At 40.6% G+C, this 26,606-nt stretch overlaps 1 protein-coding gene and 1 pseudogene across 2 annotated transcripts in view; both read left to right on the forward strand.

The window, feature by feature from the left end:
• Nucleotides 1–26,606, forward strand: part of Plpp4 (phospholipid phosphatase 4) — a 113,373-nt gene that overhangs the window by 78,791 nt on the left and 7,976 nt on the right. For both annotated transcript variants that reach the window (XM_046450259.2, XM_058581345.1), the window contains one exon: nt 24,335–24,505. In XM_046450259.2, the coding sequence (XP_046306215.1) occupies nt 24,335–24,505 (171 nt within the window). The remainder of the gene's footprint in view (nt 1–24,334; nt 24,506–26,606) is intronic.
• Nucleotides 19,944–20,698, forward strand: LOC124096411 (large ribosomal subunit protein uL30-like; annotated as a pseudogene).

The following is a 26,606-nucleotide window of genomic DNA, read 5'->3' on the forward strand; positions in this document are numbered from 1 at the left end:
GTGGGAGAGGTGTGTTAAAGTCACCCAGTATTATTGTATTGTGACCTATTTGACTCTTGAAATTGAGAAGGGTTTGTTTGATGTATATAGATGCTCCATTGTTTGGGGCATAAATACTTATATTTTTTTAATTGTTATATCCTCCTTATATATTACTTCCCTTAAGAAGTATGAAATGTCCTTTGTCTCTTCTGACACTGCGCCTAATAGAAGAAAAATCTTCACCACATCGGCCTAGGATCTGACTTCCTTAACAAGACTCCTAACACACAAGAAGTAATATTAAGGATCAATAAATGGGATGGATACAAATTAAAATTTCTTTTCAGCAAAGGAAACAAGTAATAACATAAGGAGAGGGCCTACTGATTGGGAGAAAATCTTTACCACATCCACCTCTGATAAATCATTAATCTCTAGGACATATAAAGAACTCAGAAAGAACACCAGAAAAACCAAATAACCCAATCAATAAATGGGCTAAGGAACTGAACAGACACTTCACAGAAGAAGAAATACAATTAATTGATCAACAAATACATTAAAAAAAGCGTTCAACATCTCTAGCAATTAGAAAAATGCAAATCAACATCCCTCTAAGGTTTCATCTCACTCCTGTCAGAATGGTAATCATCAAGTATACAGGCAACAATAAATGTTGGCGAGGATGTGGTGAAAAGGTACACTTATACATTGCTGGTGGGACTGGAAACTGGTGCAACCATTATGGAAAGCAGTATGGAGATTCCTCAGAAAACTGGGAATGGAGCCACCATTTGACCCAGCTATCCCACTCCTTGGTTTATACCCAAAGGATTTAAAATCAGCATACTATAGAGATGCAGCCACATCACAGTGTTTAGAGCAGCTTAATTCACAATAGCTAGACTATGGAACCAATCTAGGTGTCCCTCATTAGATGAATGGATAAAGAAAATGTGGTATACATACTCCATGGAATATTACTCAGCTTTAAAGAAGAGTGAAATTATGGCATTTGACAGTAAATGGTTGCAGTTGGAGAATATCATGCTAAGTGAAATAAGCCAGTCCCACAAAACCCAACGCCGAATGTTTTCTCTAATATGTGGATGCTAATTCACAATAAGGCAGGGGGCACTAGGGAAGAATAGTGTCACCTTAGATTAGGTAGAGGGAAGTGATGGGAGGGAAGGAGAGGGGATGTGGGGATAGGAAAGATAGTAGAATGAAACAGACATTATTACTGTATGTGTATATGTGACCACATGACAAATATGATTCTACAACATGTACCCTCAGAAAAATGAGAAATTATATCCCATCTATGTATGATATATCAAAGTACATAAATGCATTCTACTTTCATGTATAACTAATTAAAACAAATATAAAAATTTTAAAAAAAGAATACATAAGCCAATGACACAGAACACTGTCAAGAAATAGACCCGTGTATATGTTTAGTTTATTTTCAACAACGATACCAGGCTAATTTAGTGGTTAAAGGAAAGATTAAAATCAATGGCTTTAGAAAGCCCTAAAAATTATGAAAAAAAGTATTAAAAAATTAACTTTGATGCTTACCTCATATCATGTGAAAATTAATTCAAAATTGATCAGACACTAAAAATTCAGTTTATCAATCATCTAGAGGATAATGTAGAAGAATATCTTTAGTACTTTGGGATAGGTAAAGATTTCTTAAGAGGAACACACAGCACCAAAACTTTAAAATAAAATGATAAAATTGAATTTCACCCAAATTAAAATGTTCTGTTCTTCAAAAGACATTATGGAAGTAAAAAGACAAGTCACCGACTGAAGGAAAATATTTGCCATTCATGTATCTCCTAAAGGACTTGTATAGTCATCCTTAATATATGAAGAGTTCCTACAGAAAAACAATAAAAAGACCTCCCAATGAAAATGTAGCCCAAAGACTTAAACAGAGATTGTATAAAAGGAAGTTATGTGTATGATTAGTAAGAATATGAAAAGTTACTCTAGTATTAATTATTAGGAAAATACAAATTAAAACTATAATGAGGTACCACTTCATAACTACATAGCTAAGTTTTAAAAAGGTGACAACCTCAAATATTGATGGATATGGATTCAAGTGGTACTCTCTTCTGTTGCTGATGGAAGTGTAAATTTGTATAACCACTTTGCAAATTGGTTGTTAATTTCTTATAAAAAATCAAAATCATTTACTTATCCAAATATCCAGCAGGTCCATTCCTAGTTATTTACCAAAGAGAAATAAAAACATGTATCCACAAAAGAAATTGTACAAAATACTAATAGCAGTTTTGTTTCTAATAAGCCCAAACCAGAAATAATACTAATGCTTATCGATAGGAGAATGATAACAATTAAAAGGGATTAAAATTCCTACTGATACATAGAGCAACACGGATTAATATCAAGAATGCTATGTTGAGGAAAGAAATTCAGCCACAAAAGAATGTGTGCTGTACTCTGTTTATGTGAAATCCAAAACCAGTTAAAACTGGTAGATGGAGTAGAAACCAGGATATTTGTTCTGAGGGGCGGGAGGGCAAGACCTGGGGGAGCACAGCCTGGGAAGGGCTGTCACTGAACTTTCTGGGGGGATGGAGTATTCTCTAGCTTTATGGGTCATATGCAAATGTCTATGTCTTTCAGGCCTTAGGATCTATGTATTTCACTGCATATAAATTTCATCTTAAAAATAACTGGATCCAAAGCAAACATGTTTGGACACTTCCAGATACACCATCCGTACACGTGGGCAGCTCAAGGACATTTAAGAGGAACTTAAATGGTGAAGGCTTTCCTACAGTATTTATTTTAATTTTGAAAAATAAGCAGGACGTGAACTGTGACCGCCTTTAAGTGGTATCTGAAATGACGCTGTCAACTCTCAGGGCCGCCCAAGGTCAGGTATTGCCCACTGATACTGAAGCTGATGAACAGCTCCTCATCCAGCCCCTCTGCTTCCACTTTTGCTCATCTCCTGGCCATTCGCACAGCAACCAATTGATTTTCTGCTGCTCTTTAACATGCTTAGGATAAAAATCAGACTCTTAGAATAAAATTCAAATGACTCACCGTGTTCCAAACCACCCTGCAAAATTCTGGTTCTGCCTGATCCCACACCTCATCTCAGGCTTTTCTCTGTCCCAGCCACACTTGCCTTCGGCTGTGTGTGTGTACGTGCGTGTGCATGCACGTGTACTGGAGATTGAACCTGGGGCTGGTGTGTGAACCCACACTCTGCTGCTGAGCTGCATCCCAGCCCCACGGCCCTTCTGACAAACCCTTGACTGCATCCCTCCTCCTCTTCACAGCCTGCATGGCCAATCCCTTGTTGGCCACCCTTCCTGATGCTCTTCACAGTGCTGGCTCCTGAAGTGGAGTCTCTGCTGCTCCCATGAACCATCCTCTCTTCCCAGAGCACGTTATTTCTGTCCTAATACTATTTGCAGGTGGTAATGATTCCTATCACTAAACTCCATAAGGCTGAAACCAAGTCTGATGTTTGTCCCCCAGAACTGCCCAGGCACTAGCAAAACTGAATAAATATTTATGGAATGAATGGCCTCATAATAAAACTCAGCCCTATAGATCCAGGTACGTATATAGAAATTGTACAAAATACTAATAGCAGTTTTGTTTCTAATAAGCCCAAACCAGAAACAATACTAATGTATTTTGTGTATTTTGTGAAGTCCACAAATTTTTCTAGATCCTGGCAGGCTAGATTTATTCATGGACAAAAGCCCTGTTTTCCTAGGGCCTGGGGCGTTTTTTTCTAAACTCAGTACGTGGCTGCCCATAGGAACACGACCCTTCACTGAGTCTCCACTTCTTTACCCAATGATGACACCATGAGGCTGAGATCAGGGTGACGCTCATCATCCCGTCTCTGGATAGAAACCCGGAATCTGATTTGCTTTCAGGGCTTTCACGTCAATCCATCATCATTCTATCACTAGTGGCCAGCAATAAGGGTACCTTGGCAATTCTCAGGGACTTGGTCATTTAAATTCAATGTGCATGACTGTGTCTTCATTCCCAGGAAAGCCGTCTGCCTGGTAGACCAGATAGACCATTTTGACTGACTTGACAAGTGGGTTGGCTTCAGGGTTTTTTTTTTAACTGAACTTTACTGAATCTGTGACCTACTTTGGTGCTGCAGAACACAAACCAGCTTTACCCCTGGGCCTCATTTCCTCAAAGCTGTAGACTTGCATCAAGGATGGGAGAGGCGTATCGGCTATGCTGATTTCCAGACCTCTTCAAGGAGCTGAGTGACAGGACTGGGGCTGGTGGAACTGATGCAGGAGAAGGTCTTTGAAGGACACGAGGGAGGAAGCTGGGGCTCTAAGATCCTCCTCTCCTGCTGATTGATACAATACAGACAGTGCAGACATTAGGGATTTTATCCTCTAAGTTACTGTCATCTGATGGCTGCTTGGATTCTTTGAGTTAGGTGATTGCATGGGGAAATCAAAGTCGGCATGCTGTGAAAGAAAACATGTGGGACGATGTTGATGTCCACTGCCTCAAAGTTAACCTGCTGGCTAACACCTCTTCCTGCCAAATCCTGGAGGGAGCCTCTCTTCTTTACTTAGTCCTCCCTGATGATTGGATATTTTAATATGACCATTGCTATGGTCTGAATGTGTCCCCCTCTAAAGTTTATGTGTTGAAACCTAATCACCCATGTGATGGTTTTCGAAGTAGGGACTTTGGGAAGTAATTAGGTCATCAGGTGAAGCCCTCATGAGCAGGAATAAGCCCCCAAAAGCTCCCTGCTCTTCCCCCATGTGAGGTCATTGCAGGAAGGAGCCACCCATAAGCCAGGAAACTGGCCTCACTAGATATTGGGTCTGCCTCGATGGAGACTTCTCAGTCTACAGAACTGCGAGAAATAAATTTCTGTTTGTAAGTCAGCCCATCTATGGTATTTATTACAGCAGCCTCAACAGATTAACATAGCAAACAGTGCAGTGAGAACATACGGCAAGTTGAGGAAGATGCAGGATTTTGTGAAGTCAGGGAAGGGACATTGCAGGGCTGCTGGCCTCCCAGGTGAGCCGTGGATCAGTGGATCTGACAGACCGGTTAGCAGCTGAAAAGGGGCAGATCCACTTGGATGAAGCCAGTGATTGCTTCAGATGAGATAGATTTAAGTATCAGAGATTGTGAGATATAATTGAAGAATAAATGAGTTACAAGGGGACACACACCCAGGTTTCCTTCGGACTCCCAAGGCCTCCCCATTCATTCCAGGCTCCAGGTGGAGATACTCATAGTTCCTGGAAAGACTCCAGCTGCTGCCTCTGTGTCCCTGCTGCTGGTGAAGGCCTGCTGGCTCTGTCTGCTGGCTTCTGAAGGTAGCATACGCCCGCGTCCTTCCTGCCCCAAATCTGCTTTTGGAAAGTTTTTGGAATACTGATAATTTCCCATAAAGTGAGTGGCAAATTTGTGAAGTGGGGTTGGAAGGGAGTAGGAAAAATACCAGCAAGTAAGAAATAAATGAAAAGCAGTAAAGCCAAGCTGAGTACAAATAGCAAAGCCTCTGGGGAAGAAAGGGCAAGGAATGTCTGACTCTGGAAGAACTTTTATTCCCACAAGTCAGGTTGGAAACGTTTTGTCTTTACTTGGTTGATCTGAAGGATATGGGAGCTTTCAAATGATGTGCTTGGTCCCAGTGAGATTTTTTCCTTATGTTGGAATCACATTTTATGTTTTCCCTGTGTGGTGCACAGGGTATGGGAAGCTGCTTAGGTAGTGAAGACTTGGCTTCTCATAACATCACAGGGGATTTTCTTAGCAACTTGCTTGTCAATCTCTTTTGATACATCTAGAAACAGCAAACAGAAATAAGGGCTGGGCTCTTAAGCAGGATGACATCAGTACTTTCTCAGCTTAGTTATATAGTCAGCTACCAAACCTCCAAAGAGCCCCCTGATGCTCAGCCTGTTGAGCTTCTTAGCAGTTATTTTGGCAAACACCTACTGAATCGAGGCCCACTGGGCGCAGAAGGAAGGAGCGAGGGATTTGAGGCCTGCCTACCTCAGTGCCTGTTCACATATGTGAATGAATGAAGGTAATTTGGAATCTCGTATCTGTCACCAGCTGTGATCTTGAGCAGATTGTGTGACATCTCCTTCATTAATCTGGAAGATATTTATTGATTATCTCTTGGGTGCCAGGCACTAAATTAAGGGCAACAGCATCTGTTCTGCCGGAACTTTGTTCTGGGAAGGACAGAAAGACAATGACGGAGGGATTCTTCCAGAGAGTTCCTGGCTGTGTCTACCATGGAACCAGACTGCCTGGGACCTCATCTGCCCTGCTCGCTCAGCCTGGTGGCTCATGGCTCACAGGACTGCTTGCCTTCCTCTCTGACTTAGGAAAAGGATGAGGGTTATTAGGAGATGTCATACTCCATTCTGTGAGTATTGCCAGACCCTTACCAACAGTTATGGTCTTTAACTTCCAGTTTTTTCTTTAAATCGTTTTTTAAGCAAATCAAGATATTTTCCTCACCAAGCATCATTCCTGTTATTCATCTTTTGCAAAGATTCCTGGAAGTAATTCTTGATCACATGTGGAAGGTCTCATTGTGCTGAGAGGTGATTCTTCAAGTCCTGCAGGTCCCTTAAGCTAACAGGTGGCTGACATTGCTCTTGATTTTTCTGATTTTTTTTTTTTTTTGTCCTCCTCTTTCTAGAAATCACAGTGGGAGTAGAACAGTTATATTTAACTTAAACTATTTCTGGCCCAAGCGTCTGTTTGCGAATGCAGGGTGTGTTCAGATTTCACAGGAAGGATGTTGAAGGGTAGGCATGAGCATAAAATTTAAGCTTGTCATTTGCAATAGAAGAGATGCAGAAAAAGTCCAGCCTTCCCTTGAATATATTAAACTAAGCATAGAGGTTTTCTGCTGACTATATATCAGCAGGCCCCCAAAAAACATTTATTGAGCACTCACTGTATGCTAGGCACACACTGTTCTCTATGCATTGTCTTAGTTAATTCTCAGAAAAACCCTATGAGAAAGACATTCTTATTAATCCCATTTTGCAGACAAGGACCAAGGGTAAAGTATCTTGCCCAAATTCACTCAAATGTTAAGCAGTGATGTTAGGATCCAACATTTAGGTGCTATTTCGCATACATGGTTAGCTATCATGTGGTCCTCCCTCAGAATCTGTGAGGCATTGGTTCTAGTACCTCCTGAAGATACTGAAACCATTGGATGTTCAAGTCCCTATAAAATGGTGTAGTATTTGCATATAACCTCTGCACATCCTCCTATATACTTTAGATGATTTCGGTTTACTTACAATACCTCGTCAATGTAAATAGTTGATGTGCTGTATTGTTTAGGAAATAGTGACAAGGAAAAAGAATGTCTGTATCCAGTACAAACATACTATTTTTTCCCAAATAGATTTTTAAAAAATATTTTTTAGTTGTAGATGGACACAATATCTTTCTTTTATTTATTATTTTTATGTGGTGCTGAGGATGGAACCCAGTGCCTCATGCATGCCAGGCAAGTGCTCTACCACTGAGCCCCAACCCCAGCCCTCCAAATAAGTTTTGATCTGCAACAGGTTAAATCCACTGATGCAAAACCCACAGATATGAAGGGCCAACTGAATTTAGGTCAAGATGTTGAATTAGTGAAGACATCTCCTGTTGATGATTCATGTTGTTTTTCTATCTCCAAAACTTTGTAATAAGTGTATTTTATTTTATTTTATTTTATTTTTTGTAGGGCATGCCTCATTGCTAATAATTTTCAAAGAAAATAAATCATTCAGGTCCTGGTTTAGCATTTTTCTGAGCCCATGCAAATTATGCAAAACATAACAAATGGCACAAAGTCACAGGTGTTGTAATGAAGAGGAGAAAAGGGATGAAGTCTGTCTTTTCACCCTTAGGAAATATCTGCATTAGAAACATAAAATAGCAGTGAAGCTTGAAGTGCATTCTGATGTAAACTCTGGAACAGGCAACCTGGTCGGTTTCATTTGTTCTGTATTTATTCCCTTTGCAAACTCTGGCTCTCTGGGCTCCTTCCTGCTAAATCAATGTTTGCAGAATTCTCAGTGGCTTGAATTTTGTAATCTGAGAAATCAATCAAGTACCTTGGAGAATGCCATGTCTTATTCTCCTCTGATCCTCCATACGCCGCTTGTAATTAAGTATTAGCTGGAGTTCATTGCGCTTGAATAACGTGAGGATGTTCGGGCTGGCTTCCTTTGTTGCTTCTGTTTTCTGGTTAACTAAATCATTGTCGTCATAAAAACGCAGTTTAAAGTCTCCATAATTATAGTATTTATTTGTCTCTGAAAACCTAATCCAGTACATTATCATCATTAGCATGTTCTTCAGTTGGAATGCAGAGCCGTGGCCTGCTGAAGGCCTGCCCTGTGGTCCTGGGGCTTTTCCAGTGGCGTTTTCACAAGGAAAGGAGACCAGATACGGGGACTTATATATAGTTCCTTTCACAAGTGATCCGACTTCCTGATCATGACCAAATAGTGGCTGCATAGTCCCTGCTATTGAGTCAATGGCTTGATGACTGTGACTCGACATTGGCTTCTGAACCTTAGAATTTTCTTGGCACCCTGCCATTGTTTAACAGGGAGAATTAGCTAATGATGAAATCTGTGAACAAAATTATACCTAAAATCTGTCCATATGGCTTAAATAATACTATCATTATTATTAACTATTAGAAAATGTTAAATGATAATAGAAAATAGACTCAATGTATCCACTTGGATTAAGAAATAAAATTTAACTACAACCTTAGAAACCCAGCATAACCCTCCCTAGTGGCTGATTCTTCTCTCCCATGGTAGTCAGTATTTTGAAATCTTAAAGATCACTGCTTTTTAGCCAAGCACAGTACACACACCTGTAGTCCCAGCAGCTCTGGAGGCTAAGGCAGAAGGATCAGTGTTCAAAACTAGCTTCAGCAACTTAGTGAGGCCCTAAGCAACATAGTGAGATCTTGTCTCAAAATTTAAAAAAAAAATTAAAAGGGCTGGGGATGTGGTTCAGTGGTTAAGCATCCCTGAATTCAATCCCTGATACCAAAGAACAAACCACAAAACCCAATAACAACAAAAAGAATTGCTTTTTTAGGTAGTTTTATACATACACACACACACACACACACACACACCCCTAAAGCAATATATTGTTTGGGTTTTTCCTGATTTGAACATTACATAAATGGAGTCGTACAGAATACATTTTTGTAATTTTCAACTTTTGCTCATCAATTTTTTTTCTTTTGGAGATTTTCCTCTTTATGAAGTATCAAAGCAGGAGTGTGTTCATTTTCATTGCTGGGTGGTATTCTAAGGCATGACTATGCCACAGTTTTAAAAGTCATGCTACTATCCATGGACTTTGGATCATCTCCAACTTGGACCTTTATGAACGGTGTGGCTGAATCCCTGGGGCACATATTGCACATGTAATTCTCAGACATATTCCTCACAGTAAGGTTTTTTTGGATCATTTGCTAATTTTCAACTTTAATAAATAATGCCAAGCTATTCTTACCCTCTGTTCAGTAAGTTATGACAGTTCCCCTTGCCCCCCCCCCCCCCATAGCCTCATGGGCACTTGACATTGTCACGGGTTGGCTTTGGCCAGTCTAGAGAATGGGACGGCAGCCCCTGGGGTGGTGGTGGTGTGTGTTTTCCTTTTGGCTAATGAGAAGAACCATCTTTTCTCAAGTTTAATGGAATTTGTAGTTTTTTGACATATGAGCTTGTGTCTTTTGACCAATAAAAAATTTTCTGGGCGTTATTTCTTTGTTGGTTGTATTTGTGACAAAAATTCTTTCTATCTTTGTACTTGTCTTTTTCTTTTCATTATTTAAAGAAGCAGTAGATGCACACTGTAGAAAGTTAGGACATACAGAGAAGTAAACTTTTTTTTTTTGACAATGAAGAACTTTATATTTCTGCTGCTTAGAGGTCACCAACATTAGCACTTTAGTGCACATTTGGAGGAGGTATGTAATAAAATTTAATTTTCAATCAATAATCTCTAGTTAACCATTGGAGTTATTTTTATTTCATGACATAACATGAACTGTCTTCAGATTTCCCCAAAGTAACCACCAGTCCTTCTAAAGCTTCTGTCAAACCAGTGTGCAATCCAGGACTTGCTGTGTATTTGGATGAACCAAGTTCTCTGTATTAAATGCAACTGGTTGTATCAATCTTTTCCTTTGAGGTTATTACTTCTTGTCTATTTAATGACATATCTTCTACCTGCAAGAGTGTGTTTCTTCTAAAAAAAAAAAAAAAAAAAAAAAAAACTCTTAGTTTTGCTTTCTCCTTTAGGCCTTTATCCATATGGAATTGATTTCTGGGGATGGTGTGTGGTAGCAGGTCAGTTTTAGGTTCCCCATCTGAATCCTCAACTCTCCCAGCACTGTTTATTGATCTGTGCTGATCAACAATATTACCTCTGCCGTGTCTCCTGGGGTGCAAGGAAGGGTCTTTCTCTTGACTCTCCATCCTGATCCAAGGGTCTGTTTGCTTAGTCCTGTACCAACATGTCGTGTCCTAATCATGTGGCTTTATAATAAGTTTTAAGCAGGGTAAATCTCCCTATTGCTCAAGATAGGTTGGGCTGCAGAGTGTAAATCTCAGTAGCTTAAAACTAAAAGGGTTTGTTTCATGCCCCATATACAGTTGTGGGCAATCTGGAGCTCAACAGAAGCTTTATTAATACGTAAAAGGGTGCTCGAGATAGCACGGCTCCAGGCCCAGAGAGCCGTAGAATCAAGCCTTAGCTCATTGGCTTCCTCCCAGAACTGAAACTTGTCACTTAGATTTCATTGGCTGAAACAGTCACATGACCACACCTAATTGGCTGGGTCTCAGGGAATCCACCCTGGTATAACTGGAAGTGGAGGATTGTGCACCTCCTCTCTCTTCTTCAGAAGTGTCTTAGCTATTCTCAGCTGGTCAAGTTCCATGGAAAACTCTTCTTGAGATTTTGATTGGGAATTCTATTTAATCGATGATTCAGTTTGGAGAGAAATGGTATCTTCCTATCTATGTATGTAGTGTATGAGTCTATCTAGGCCTTAATGTTTTTTTTAGTAGTTTCAAAATTTTCTTTTTAAAGGGTTTGTACACTATTTATTAGCTTAATTATTAGATATTTTATATTTTTACTGCTATTTTATAATTTTATTTTTTAAATAACATTTTGTAGATGATTGCTTTTTATTGTCTAGAAATGTAGTTGATTTTGGTGATTTGATTTTTTTACGTGGAAATTTTGCTAAACTCTCTGGTAATTCTAATTATTTGTCCATGTGTTATTTTGAGTTTTCTATGTAGAGTATCATACAACCTTATTATGCTTAATTAAAGCATAATAAATTATGCTTTAATTAAGATCTCCCAATGTGCATCCATGTTTCGTGACAATCTCAATGGAATGCTTTAAACATATTATATTCATATGACTTTTTTGGTAACATTTGTTATTGGGAAGTAAGTCTCATTTCTTTTATCATATTTGTTTGATTTTTGGAATCATTATTACCAAAACAAGACAAAAATGCAAAAATGAAATAAAGACCTACAAAATCCACAAAAATGATTGTAAACCTAAATATGTATTTCAGTGTCAAACATAAAGGGGAACCTATGTAAGACTTGAACAACACAATTAACAAGCTTTATAAAATGAATGTTCCCTCCTTTAAAATATCTCTGTAAAGATTTTATATCTGATGGTTATTTTTCCTTTAGGGATATCTGGCCCATATACCCCCAAAACATTAGGTTTAAAAATACTGAGTCAATTTACTTAGGGTTAAAAAACCCTTAGGTTTTAAAATATTTTTTCTTGAGATACTTCATGATTTCTATTTATTTTTATAACAGTCTTTTCATACAAACATTCAAATGTGTCAACACAAAGTATTTCTTAATATCAATGTTTCTAATTTCATATCTTCATTATTCGTTTCTGTATTGCTTATGTGTCTATACTTTCTCAAAACAATGTAGTCTTCTCAGAGGTTAATCTATTTTATAAGTCTTTTCAAAGAGCTAATTTTTGCCTTTAATGTCTTTACCATGTGCTTGTTTACTTTCATTATTATGCTGATAATCTTTATTATCCCATCTCAATTTTTGAATTTATTCTGCTGTTCTCTATTTAGTTTATTAAGTTCAGCTCAATAAAACTTGACTTTCCTTCTTTTTCTAATGTAAGCAATTTAGGCTATAAACTTTTCTCTAAATATTGCTTTAGCTATATTTCATAAATTTTAATGCATGTCATCAGATTTATTTCTAAATATTTTGTAATTTTTATTATTTAATTATTTGATTCATAAGATACTTACAAAAGCTTTTTTGTTTAAAAAAAAAAATCCCAAACATAGATGTTTTTCTCACTATATTTAAAAAATTATTTATGTTTAATTACATTGCAGTCATATAATATAATCTACAAAAATGACGAAACTTTTGATCTTAAGGCTAGAGTTGAGGTTTATTATATGGTCAGTTTTTTTTGAATATTCCATATGGCTTAAAAAGAATGTGAGTTTTAAAATCACTGGACATAGGCCAGGCACAGTGTCACATGTGTGTAATCCCAGCAACAAATTCAAGGCTGCCTTGGCAACTTAGCCAGGCCCTCAGCAACTTAGTCTGTCTCAAAATAAAAAATAAAAAGGACCAGGAATGTGGATGAGTGGTAAAGCACGTGGGTTGAATCCCCAATACCAAAAAATAATTTAAAAGATAATTGAACACAAAGTGTTATATATCCATTAGACCAATCTTGTTAATTGTGCTATTCATATCATGTGTATTTCTAGTTTTTCTGTTCATTCTTAATTTATCAATTACAGAAATCTGTATTAAAACTTTGCACTAGTGTGTAAGCTGTTGTAGTTCCATGGTATTTATAATTTTGTACATTTTATGAGACGTAAACAATGTTAAGAATTATCATACTTGTTGTTATACCTTTTACAATCTTTATACTTAAGCTGTGACCACCTCTGTCTCTAATACTACTTTTTACAATGAAGACCATCCAACATTAATATTGACACCAACTTTCTATTGGTTAATATTTTCCTCATATCTTTTTCTGTCTGTTTATTGTACCCTATATTTTATGTATATATTTAAAAAAATCTTTATCTAAGAGGCTAATTGCAATTATGTTTCTTGTCATTACTGAAATATTAGAAGTTTTTTTATTTATATCATTTTATACTCTTCTTTCTTCTTTCTTGTACTGTTTTCAAGTGTGATTCTTTTTTCATGTTTTTTGTTATTGTTGGAGAGTTCTATAAATCTTATTTTAATGCACATAAAGTCTGAATTAATAAATTTTTTCTCTACTCTAACAAATGTAAGGAAGTTAAATGCTTTAACTCTGATCAGTGCAGTCTACCTTCCTAGTTTTGTCTGTTGTTTTAATTCTAGCCTGATGCTTCCCATTCATCCCAACAAAGCCACCAGCCTGCACATAGTTTAGCTTACATATATGCAATATCTTTACTTCCCAGTATTTTCTCCATCTCATTCTTTCCACTTCCTGCCTAAAATATATCCTTTAAATTTCCTAAATTTTCTTCCCTTGATTTCATTCTTGAAAGGTAGTTCTATTCAATGCAGAAATCTAATTCAACAGTTTTTCTCTTTGAACTTTGAAGATAACATTTGTATTTGTTGGTTTTCTGTTACTGTGATAAAATAACTAATATAAACAACTCAAAAGGAGGAAAGAGTTATTTTGGCATATAGTTTCAGAGATTCCAGCCCATGGTCACTTGGCCCAGTGGCTTTTAGTGAGTAGTCCATCATGGTGGAGACACATGGCAGAGAAAAGCTGCTTGCCTCATGGTGGCCAGGAAGAAGAAAAAGGGGGGTGGGGTGGAGAGAAAGGAGCCACGGTCCTAACACACCTTGTGAGGTCATACCTGCAGCGACCCACTTCCTCTGGTCGGCCCCATCTCCTGAAGTTTCCACCAACTCCCAATAGCACCACCAGCTGGGGACCAGGCCTTCAGCACATGAGCATTTAGGGACATTTAAGATCCAAGCTATACATTATTTTACTGCCTTTTAGCTGGGCTATGGGGGCTGTTTTGAAGTCAGCTGTAAGTCTTAGTGCTACTCCTTTGCAGATATTCTTTTCTTCCTTTGGGGATGGTTTTAATATCTTGCTTTTTCTTGTATGTCATGAAGTTTTCTTATGCTTCTAGGCATGGATTTTCTTTAATGTGACTCGCTTGGGATTTATTGGGCTTTATAAATTTCAGGTTTGTGTCTTTTAACATTCTGAGATCTTCTCAACCATCACCTATTTGAATGTGGCCTCTTCTCCATTCTATCACTTTCTAACTTAGACTCCCATTAGACATTTGTTAGATCTTCTTGTTACATTATTCATGTCACTTAACCTTTCCTTATTTTTCATTTTTTTCTCTTATTTTTTATTGAATTCTGAACAAAATTTGAATGTATCTTTTTAAAAAAAATTTTAAATTAGTTAATGAAAGTAAAATACATTTATGCACTTCGATATATCATACATAGATGGGATATAATTTCTCATTTTTCTGAGTCTAAATGTTGCAGAATCATATTGATCATGTAGTCACATATATTCATACAGTAATAATGTCTGTTTCATTCTATATTCTTTCCTATCCCTACATCCCCTCCCCTTCCCTCCCATCACTTCCCTCTACCTAATCTAAGGTGACACTATTCTTCCATAGTGCCCCCCGTCTTATTGTGAATTAGCATCCGCATATTAGAGAAAACATGCAGTCTTTGGTTTTGTGGGATTGGCTGATTTCTCTTAGCATGATATTCTCCAACTCCAATCATTTTACTGTGAAATGCCACAATTTCACTCTTCTTTAAAGCTGAGTAATATGCCATGGAGTATGTATACCACATTTCCTTTATCCATTCATCTATTGAGGGACACTTAGGTTGGTTCCATAGTCTAGCTATTGTGAATTAAGCTGCTATAAACATTGATATGGCTCCATTTCTATAGCATGATGATTTTAAGTCCTTTGGTATAAACCAAGGAGTGGGATAGCTGGGTCAAATGGTGGTTCCATTCCCGGTTTTCTGAGGAATCTCCATACTGCCTTCCATATTGGTTGTACCAATTTGCAGTCCCACCAGCAATGTATGAGTGTACCTTTTCCCCCACATCCTCGCCAACATTTATTGTTGCTTATATTCTTGATTGCCATTCTGACAGGAGTGAGATGAACTCTTAGAGTAGTTTTGATTTGCATTTCTGTCATTGCTAGAGATGTTGAACACTTTTTCATATATTTATTGATCAATTGTATTTCTTCTTCTGTGAAGTGTCTGTTCAGTTCCTTAGCCCATTTATTGATTGAATGTATCTTACCATTTACTTATTCTTTATCCAACGTTTTCTCAGGTGTTATTTATCCCGTCTATTGAGTTTTAAAATTCAATTATTGTATTTTTTCTTTTATCAAAATTCTACTTGGTCTTTAAAAGATCTACTGTAGTATTGCTTTATAATGCTAGTCTTCTGTTCTTACTTTCAAGCTTCTCTATACTTTCTTGAATATTACAAATAGCTATGTGCATTGTAATTATAGTATTATGAGTCGATCTGTCCTGTGTATTCTCATGATGACCTGAAATCTTTTCGTTTTGAGTTTTCTTACTCTGGGCTTTTAATTTCTTCTAGAACTCTCTTTTGGTGGAATATCTGGATGTCTGGATTGAAGCTGAATTCCTCTAGAGAGGACTTTTGCCAATTGCCCAAGAACTCTTACCTCAGGGCCACTCAAAATTAGTTTCCCACTTAAGGATTTTGGAAGATTATCTCAGAAGCATGAATTGGACACAGAAGCCCTGTGACAGTTGGCTCATAATTACGGAGTCTCTCCACATAGCTTTAAGACAGGAGGGGGACAAGTTCCCCTGAGGTTTCCTTCTGAAGGGCAGCCTCTTGTCTTACTTCCTCTTAAGCAGGTGGTGTAGTCCTAGGGTCTGAGATTTATCTGAAGTCTTCTGTTATATTCTCCATCTGTTCTATTTTGAATGGGCCTGATACCTTGTCCCTTCACACACACAGACTCACTGTGTGTCACCAAGATGCCACTGTGGAGCTCCAGGTCAGCAAGTCCCTCCCCACAGAGCCCAGCCTGGTCCAACCTGTCCATACTCCTCCCTTGTACCTTGTTCCCTTCATTTTGGGGAACCTGGCTTTCATTAATTCTTCTCTCTTTCAAGGCAGTGATATATGTGAAAGGTTTATTGGGGGGTTTTATATTTCATCCAGAATTTAATTATTTCAAACAAGGTGTCTAGTCTGCCACACTGCTGCAAATAGAAGTCCTGGATTTGGGAATTTTGTGATATTTCTGTGTTGCAAAGTGGGACTAACTTGGACTTAGAAATAGAATCCAGCATTTACACTCAGTATTTCTAGATAACCGCCGCCTCAGCTTTACAGTTATAACACCTTGCATTTGTATGTTGAATTTCTGTTTACAAATCACTTTCACAAATGTCGAGTCTTTTGAGAGCTGGCTGACATGGCTCTTGTTATCCCCACTCAGAGACTAGACAGGATTGATGCCAGAGACCTCACTGTGATTTAGAACCCAAGTCTTCAGACACCTTTGAGAGTTCTTTTCTTGTGACAGTGCTGACTTGGATTAAATGATTTAAGAGAAGCCAGCAAGTGGATTTCAATTTGCTGCCCAGAGCAGGTCATTGCTGTGATAACTATCTTAAGAGAGATTCTGAGCCTGAAGCTGGCTTTCTGAATAAAGTCTCTTGATCAATTAGCAGTGTCTGTGAAGGTCACGGAGATGAAACTTAAGAAACTTGCTTTCCCAAATGGTCCCCCAGACTTCACACACACACATGTGCGCACGTGCGCACGTGCGCATGTGCACACACACAGAAACACACACACACTCGTCTCATATAAACATAAATCTATTGAATGTGGATGGTGTAGGCAATAGATGGAGACATCCTTTGTATATGTCAAATAATTGAGGCTCCTTGTCTGTTTATGGTCAGTTTCCTGGGTTGTGCAAGAGGAGCATAGATGATCTTTAGGCCTGGAAAGGTTGTTTTCAGAAAAAAACAAAATGGGGAAGTTTGGGATGCTGCCTCATCAACTAGATAGTCCCCTGGGGCTCCTGAGACTGGATTGTCCTGCAGTTTTCTTCAGTAACCAAAGCAGAGGCCTAGCCTAGCTCAGGACAGTAGCTGCAAGTCCAATTGCTCCCCCCTTTTCCAGTACACAATACTTAGAGAAGATTGATTGGGCTGTTGGCACCTATCTTGGACTGTGCCTGTCAGTCAAACACCCCAAGGACAGCAGATCTCCTTAAGTCTCTTTCCTGTGCAGACTGAGAGCACCAACTGTGGCTGCTAGGGGTGGGTTTAAGAGTTGTATTTCCCTAACAAATCATACAGAGCAGGTGCTGGAGCATCTCATAAAAGATGGGAGGAGTGGAGGCCACTTCTTTAGAAGACAGCAGGCAGTGCCAGTCATTAGGACCCCAGGGGCTTCTCCAGGAGAGACTAATCAGATGAGCACTTTGGGCAAGTCAATGGCTACTGACTTTTTGGTGTTTTCTAAACAGGAACATTATTATTCAGATCTCACCACCTCATTTATGTTATGCTGAAGCCTTTGGAGACTCAATGAGTTATTTTTTATTGAAATAGTCTCATCATACTCCTTCCCAGGCTCTGACCAATTCCTCTTAAGGCATTAGGGAAAAGGTATTTCTTTCTTTTGAAGGGTTATTCTTTTTTTTTTCACTTTTAGAAATGTATTTGATTATAAATTCATTATTACAGAAACCAATCAAAACAAATCGCTTGAATGACAGTATTAAATTAAAAAAATTCAACTGCATGTAATCTACAGGTGACTCTAAATCTAAGCATACAAGTGGACTGAAAGCAAAAGGGTATAAGAATGTCACCTACAGAAGTCTTTCTTACATTTATGTTTCAGATCGTCGCCACTCATCATCCATGCTGGAAAAAGGAAAAGTGATCCCGAGCATTTAGACCTCCTGTAGATTAGGCTGCTCAGATGGGCAAAACCACTTCCCGTCCTCAGGACTCTTATAGCTCTTGCCAGGAACATTTGAGTCCTGATAAGCATTTTCCATCAAACAGTGTGATGTGGAAGGGGGAAGCCGTGGTGGCTTCTGTTGTTTATAAGCATTGCAGGAAAGCTGACTCCAATATCCAGTGGCTTTACCATTTGCTCACTGTGTGGCCAGCCTCCAGTGATATGATGTAGTGACCCCTTGTAGTTCAGACTCTCATTTTGCAGAGAAAACCAAAGCCCAGAGGAGAAAAGAAACTTGTCCAAAATCATGTATTCTATGAAGGACAGAGCTTAGATAGGAACCCAAGTCTTCATCTCCACTACCACACTCCTTATGGGGTATAGACAACTAGGTTGTTACCCGCATCCTTGGCTTTAGATGGTCCTGGGGAGTTTCATTTGCATCCTGTGCAAAACATTCTCCAACATCAAGATTCAACAACACTCAATTCCCTAGTGTTGTTTTTCTCCTTCTTGGAGAAGGAGATACTAATTCTCTGAGTATAAGAGATGGAAAATGCACATAGATTGCATCATCAGAGCACAATTCTGTCTTTGGTGCCCCAAATGATACATTTGTCTGAGAAATTTATTATAATTAGCAAAAGTGAAAAGTGGTAAAAGCAAGGTCTGTCTCCCTGATTCTTATCTTATTTGTTTTTTAACGATTTTTCTTTTTCCATGCCAATTTTCTTATTTCTCATGATCATTAAGGTCAAAGATTTTCTACTTGATTTAAAAGTCAACAAGAGGAAGGGGAAAAAACACATCATTACACTTAAGCTGAACCAATAAACAAGAGGAGAGTTGCAAATCTGTGATAATTCATCTGGGTGGCTGCGCGCAAGAATTGGTGATTGCTTCTCAGGGTCACCAGGGAGGCAGGTAACCCTGGTCACGGGATGCTCTGGCCATCACCCCCTGGACCAGCTCTGTTGGTTGTGATACTCTGCTTGTCTGGTCTCATTGGCAATAGCAAGTGAGCATCTTCAATGCCAGGAACAGGGAGGGAAGCCATCCCCTTTCCCTTTCTCCCTGCTTGAGAGCATCTTTGCTTTTCCCAGCAGATCCACATATAAATATTCTTAATCAGCTCCCACGGCCAGGAAAACCTTCCACAAGCTCTGAAAGCAAGGGGCATGTCCTCTTTCCACAAATCTTGTGTCTGCTTCCTTCCTGTTATTAGTTAAGGGGCATGTGTGCCCACCTCACATGGTGTCAGACTAGAGCGCCAAGGAATGAATTTGCAACCTAGAACAGGCAGATTCTTGTATCCTCTCACTCCTCTGGCTTGGTAGGTTTCTGCTTATATTTCTGTTGTTGGCAATGTTAGCAAGATATGAATACATTTATTGGACCTTATAATGTTCATCTTCCAAAACATTCAGTGCCTTATGTCTCCAGATACCTGCTTGGTTCTTTACTGAGCAGGAAGTCAGGCTTGTGTTTAGGAAGAGGGACAGAATCTCACACAGAATTGTTCCATGCTAGGATAAAAGGCTTCACGGTCCCCAGGTGTCTCAATTGTGTGGGTTCTAGGATAAGAAAATAGGGTGTTGCATGTTAGAGGTGGAGAATGTGTTTTTGATGGCCTTCCTGTTTTCTTGTCCCAGTTGAATTTGAATCTGAGCCTTGGTGGTTGAGAGTCCCAGGATTTCAGAGTGGGGTGGCTCAGAGGAGATTACATCCCGGTCCCAAGCCCCTTATCTCATGGCGGGGATCATATTAATTAGGTATGGCTTGGTAGATGCTGATTCTGACTGGGGTGGCAGACAAGCAAAAGACCAGAGCTTCCTTTCTTCTGGCTGGAACCATGGGGGGTGCCGAAGAGAAGAAAAAGAAGGTTCCTGCTGGGCTAGAAACTCTTAAGAAAAAGCAAAGGCATTATGCAGAGCTGAAGGTCAAGCGCCTGAGGAAGAAGTTTGCCCAAAAGATGCTTCAAAAGGCAAGGAGGAAGCTAATCTATGAAAAAGCCAAGCATTACCACAAGGAATATAGGCAAATGTACAGAACAGAGATTCGGATGGCTAGAATGGCAAGAAAAGCCGGCAACTTCTATGTACCTGCAGAACCCAAATTGGCATTTGTTATCAGGATCAGAGGTATCAATGGTGTGAGCCCAAAGGTTCGCCTTCGCCAGATCTTCAATGGCACCTTCGTTAAACTCAACAAGGCTTCAGTTAACATGCTGAGGCTCGTGGAACCTTACATTGCAGAGGGGTACCCAAATCTGAAATCAGTGAATGAACTCATCTACAAGTGTGGATATGGCAAAACCAATAAGAAATGAATTGCCTTGACAGATAACACTTTGATTGCTCGATCTCTTGGTAAATATGTCATCATCTGCATGGAAGATCTGATTCATGAGATCTACTCTGTTGGAAAACGCTTCAAAGAAGCAAATAACTTCCTGTGGTCCTTCAAATTATCTTCTCCGAGAGGTGAAATGAAGAAAAAGACCACCCGTTTTGTAGAAGGTGGAGATGCTGGCAACAGGGAAGACCAGATCAACAGACTTATTAGAAGGATGAACTAAGATATCTTCCATGGTATTTTTTTATCTGATCAGTTAATAAAACAGTACCTGCTCTCAAAAAATAAAATAATAATAATAATAATAAAAAAAGACCAGAGCTTCCCATAGCTCAAATGTGCCTCCCAGGCAGAAGGAGTCAACTGTGAATGACATTATGTCTGTTCAATAACTGTATAAATGTCAGCAAGAAAGTGACAAGCATAAGGTTTAGCATGAAATTGGAGCTTCATCCTGTCACCTAGAAAAATAATGGCACAGAGTAGTGCTTTGGAAATACTGTCCAAAGGCCCAAGAGCATGTGTTGAAGAAGACTGGCTGCTTCCAGATGCCCACGGGCTCCTGGCCATTGCATTCAGCCATTAAGCAAGGCTGGAATCTCCTCCTCTTCAGGGAAGCAGAGATTTCCAGGATGTGGAGGGGCTGTGGTGTTCATGCAAGCTCCCACCATGCCAGAGAGAACATATTAGACCTGAGCTTCAAAACATATGAGTGAAAGTGGGCCAGAGCTGACCAGCTGAGAGTCCCCAGGGTAGCAGGGGTCAGGAGGAGGCTGGGGATGGTCTCTCTCCATAGGCCAAACACTCTTCCCCTGTTTCATCCCCTGAAGGTATCCAGAAGTGGTATTGGTTGCTTGAGTTGATGACTCTTGTGTCTTAAAGTCTCCAGGTCGGTTTTTTATGGGGACACAGACAAATTCATGTTCAGATCCACTCTGTGTTCATTGACTTTTTAAAAATCTGTTTGTTTTCTTGACAGATGCCAATTTGGCAACCCCACAGCTGCTTCTTCTCTTAGAGATTCCAATCTTGGAGACTTTAATCTATAACCCAGCAAAGCCCTGGGCTTTTCTACTCCCCACACTTAGTGTACCTAGGTAGATAGACTTGCTAATCCATCTGATTTGAATAAAGTCTACTATTCCTCCTGTGAGAGCTCAAGATGGGGCCAGTACCAACCACAGCCAACTGTCTACCTTTCCTCTTCCACTCTGACACCTCATGGGAGAATGTGGGTAAAGAGAAGGAAGGAAACAAAGTAGATGTGGATGGGAATCCAGAAGCCATTGTGCCTGCCAAGATGGCGCCAGACGGGGCCACACCACATAAATCACTTCATACGCTTCCACCCCAGAAGCCTTCTAGAACAGGGCTGGGCAGTGCAGTGCCTCATGGCTTTTTCTAAGCACAGTCCTCAATGTATGTTGGCACCACTTTGCTGACTGAGTGCTGGCCACTGTTCAGAAGAGCTTTTGGTGCTCTTACCTCCTTCATTTTCTTGCTTTTGCTTCATTTTTATATCCAGGATAAATCTAATTTAGCTTCTATTTCAAAAAAGTGAACATGATCAAAGTATAAGGATGTATGAAAATGTCACAAAGAGCCAGTTATTTTATACAATTAATATGTGCTAATAATTATAATTAAAAATTACAGCTGTGGAAGTGTCAACACAATGTAGTGGTTAAAAAACAAATAATTAAACCAACAAAAGGTGCGGGGGAAAGCTGCACTGTGACCTTATTACTTCTGGGACTGAAGAAGTTCTGCTTTGGCATAAGCTTATATTTATATCCAAGGTGTCTTTTGAGATCTGTTATTTTCAGAGATAATTTGGAAAGGCTGCAGGCTGTTCATTATTATGTACTATAGTCATGAAAATCTTGGCCCTACAATTTAAACTCCTGCCTCTGAACCTAACATTGTACCCTAGGTATTGGCCATATTGCTACTCAATCTCGTATTTCATGGTGGCCTCAGAGTCCATTGGATAGAAACGCCACAGTTGGCTTATCTGTGCTTCTGTACCCATCACTTCCAGGTTTCCATGTTTGTAGAGAACTTTGGGCAGAGCACCTTCCAGATTTCCCCCATAGTGTACACTGTAATCTCAAGGTAGATCTTAGAGCTCTCTTATACAGACGACAGATGTGTTCTAAGCCAAGCTTTCTTAGACTGCAGTGTGCACACCGATTGCTAATGGATATTGTACAATGCAGATGTCGTTTGGAGCAAGCCTGAGAGTCTGCATTTTCACCAAGATGCTGCAGGATTCCTGGCTGCGGCCCAGGCTTTGGGCAGTCCTTAAAGTTGCTGGTGTACTGACTCCTTGAAAGAGCTGATTTACCGAGTCGCTGTGTGAGCTGGTTACCTGTGAGCTCTTTCCTCTCAGGATTTTCTAATCAAGGGGCAAGTTTGGGGTAGTTTGGTGTCCAGAGAAGCCAAGGAGCTGCAGCAGTTGGCTTCAGTGGAAGCTTCTAGGCTCAGTCATGACTGCTATCAGAGTCACCTGGGAAGCTGCACACTCCTGCACACACCTGCATTCACACATGCACAACGGGCCACTCAGGACCACTACAGACAGAACGTCTCACAGTGGCACCTGGCTACCAGTAGATGGTAAAGGTGTTGAAGGTGACACCATGTGCAGCCAGGGTGGAGGACCACTGTTCTAAGCCTTCAGAAACCCACCTGAAATGGCACTGAGCTCCAGCTGTGTTTTTTTCCAGCTTTTCTTTTTCTTAGTTTTTAACTGACACATAGTATTTGTCAAGATTTATGGGGTAGAATATGATAATTGGATACTTATATACAATATGTGATGATAAGATCAGGAGAATGAGCATTTAATCTCCTCAAACATTTCTCGTTTGTTTTGGGAAACTTTAGACACCTCTGGCTATTTTGAAATATAAAATTGTTGTGGACTATTGTTATCCTACTGTGCTGTAGATCGTTAGAACTAATTCCTCCTATCTAACTGTATTTTGGTGCCCATTATCCAAGCTCTCTACCTCCTCCCCCCTGCCCTCCCTAGCCTCTCTAATCTGTGAGGTCAACTACATAGCTTCCACATGTGGGGAGGACATGTGGTGTCTCTTTCTGTCCCTGGCCCATTTCACATAACACCATGTCCATCCATGTCCTTTCATCCACATTTCTGCAGATGACTAGATGGCAGTCTCAGGCTATCCCCAACCTTCATGCTTTTGACAATGGATTTGGCATAGCCATGAGTTGTGTTTTCAATTCCAAGAAACAACGGCTGTTATTTCTCTGAGAAAACAAGATCCGTCTCACTGGCTTCTCCATCAGGCTCTGCTCCTCCATAGCATTCCAAGTTCCATCTTCATGAACGCCATCACTGCACACTGTCTCACTAACCAAAAATCTGGGCCTCGTCTCTGTTTTGACTCTCCCTTACCCTTCAAATCTAAGCAGTCCTCCAAGTCTTTTGTTCTTTATGCACTTTTTTTCTTGTAGAGGGTAACACTTTATATTAGAATTACCCATCAGGATGACCACTGTCCTTCCACCAGAATCTGAGCCCTTGGAGGGCAGAGAACATCTCTTGCTTCTTTTCATCCCTCCCACCCAGCACAGTGCCTGCCCAGCACACACTGGATACCCACTAAACCATTGTCCAATGAGTGAATAAAATGTAGCAGGTGCTCACCTGCAGGCCTAGAAGTCCAGCCTCGTGGTTGGAAGTCTGTTCCAGTGTCGCAGCAGGAGTGTGAGCTGCCTAGAGGCTGCCACCATGGCTTGGCCCTGGGATGTCAGGATGGCAGACAGGATGCCCAGGAGAACTTGCCGCTCTCCACCTACTGGAGTAACACCTGTTGTTTTTCTTTGGCAGTTGCCTTCTCGGGCCTTGGTTTCACGACATTCTACCTGGCAGGCAAGCTGCACTGCTTCACCGAGAGTGGGCGGGGGAAGAGCTGGCGGCTCTGTGCCGCCATCTTGCCCCTGTACTGTGCCATGATGATCGCGCTGTCCCGCATGTGTGACTACAAGCATCACTGGCAAGGTGAGTCCCTGCCCAGGGCCTGCCCATCCTCATGGCAATCCCCTCTTCCTCCTCCTCCTCCATGGATGGGTATAGAGATTGCACCTAACTGGGGAGGAGGAATAAGTGCCCAACATTAGAAACCAGGGTGGGTATGGTTTTGAAGCCAAGGTACCTGTTCAAGTGGGTTCTGACCTTCATGTTGCTCTTGCTAGGACAAAATCGGAACTCTTCCTTTGCTGTCTGTTCCGAGAGACTTTTCTCAAGTCCTGCCAAGATGTTAGGCATTTGGTAGTCACCTTAGCCTTAGACTCCAGTGGGACTTCCCTGCTGGGTCACTTGACTCAGTCCTCAGACTTGGTGCCAAGTGTTTTCTGGCTCTTTTCCCATATCAAGTACAGTCTACAAGGATGTATTTCTCACCCTGGATCCTGTTCCAAAGAGTGTATCCAGCCCAAGGACAACCCCAGCAGTGTTCTTAGCAGCACTTGCAAGGCTGGGTGAGGTGGCCTCTGTGTGTTAGTCCTGGGATGTTTTTAAAATCTGAATCACATAAAACAAGTGAGGGACTTGTTCCTGGAATATAACTAAACCCTGCTATGTCCCCATGCAGATGAACTATAGCTCACAGTCTGCTTGGAAGACAGCCATCATCTGCCCCAGCAAACAGGGAACAGAGAGAGGACATCCATAGAGGGTGTGGCCTCCAGGGGCAGCAAGATCTAGGGCAGCATTTCCCAGATGCCAGTCCTTAGATCCTCTTGATCCTGAGCCAGGAGTTTGACTCTCAGGGTGGGGTGAGGTTCTCTGGGGTTCTGGTCAGGAATATCCACAGTTATCACGCAAGCCTGTCCTTTCTGTAGTCAGAGAAGCGTTGGTTTAGAGTTCCACTGCCCATGTCACTTAGCAAAGTAAGTGCACCTGCCTTCCCCACCCAGACTGTGGCCCCAACCTCCTCCCTTTCCTTTGTACTGCTACTACATTTTCCCCTCCTCCCTCTTCCCTGCTTCTCAAGCTAGCTGCCTTGTGGGGCCACCCTCTTCTCTTCCCTCCAGCAGTTGGTTCCTATAGTAAGGGCCCAGTAGAGGCCAGAGATGAGGACAACTGCTGGCTGAGGGCACCTTCTCTCTGTCTTCTCTAGGGGCTTCTTCCTCCTCTCAGTGCTGCCTCGGTTTCTCCTACCCCCTCCCAGCTGTAGGTCCACCCTCCTGGATCTCATGCCCTGGGTGTCGTGTGTCTCCAGCAACAGCGTTGACTTGGAGGGTGCAGGGTAAAGGGAAGAGGGGCTGACGCATGGTTTAAACAGGTGATGCACCAGGCATGAACAAGGTCTGAGGCCCTCTGGGAAGGTGGTCAGGAGGGGACCCCAGGACTCTGGCCTGAGCCTGCCCTCATTATTCACCCAATGACTTGGATGAAGTTCTAGATGATATAAGTCCACATCACAAGAAAGAAGGAAGGAGAGAATCACTGGGCTAACAGCAGTTGGCATACCAATGGTGCCCTGGGAACTGTGGATGTTTCCCACAGAATCATGTTGTCCCTGTGGTTAGGTCATCTGCCCATGAAGAGTTGTATGAGCCAAACAGCCCTATATAGATCGCTTCTCATGCATCCCTGTGAAGCACATTTTTTATGAGCATAGGAACTATAATCCCTGAATATTTCACAGTGCTGTTTCATGGATTGAATGAAATAATGGACCCAAAAGTACTTTGTAAATGGAAATGTCCTACATGAATGCAAATTAGTATCACCATTCCTTAGCGCATTGTTTCTAAGGAGACCATGTTGTGTTTCCCAAACAACTGGTTTGGAGCATGATCTGTTTGTGAGCTGTGAATACTGGGTTTTCACTTTTATTACTCAACCACTTTGGACTTGGGAAATGATCAAGAGTTTAAAAATTGGATAGACTTTTCCTTTATTGGAGGTTGTAAGAGCCCTTGTGTAGTGACCTTGTACTAAAAATCTAAGATGTGAGGTTGGTCTTTCTTGAACACTCTGTGACCCTAACCTGATCTGTTACTGTTTACTCTGTGGCTGAGCAATGTGGCCACCATGGAAGAATGGGGATCTTGGCTTTAGGGGCTGATGGATTCAAGATGCAGTTGGTGTGCCC

Source organism: Marmota monax, unplaced genomic scaffold, assembly GCF_021218885.2.
Source record: "Marmota monax isolate L192 unplaced genomic scaffold, Marmota_monax_Labrador192_F-V1.1 WCK01_AAM20220418_F8-fsc00004, whole genome shotgun sequence".
Lineage (NCBI taxonomy): Eukaryota > Metazoa > Chordata > Mammalia > Rodentia > Sciuridae > Marmota > Marmota monax.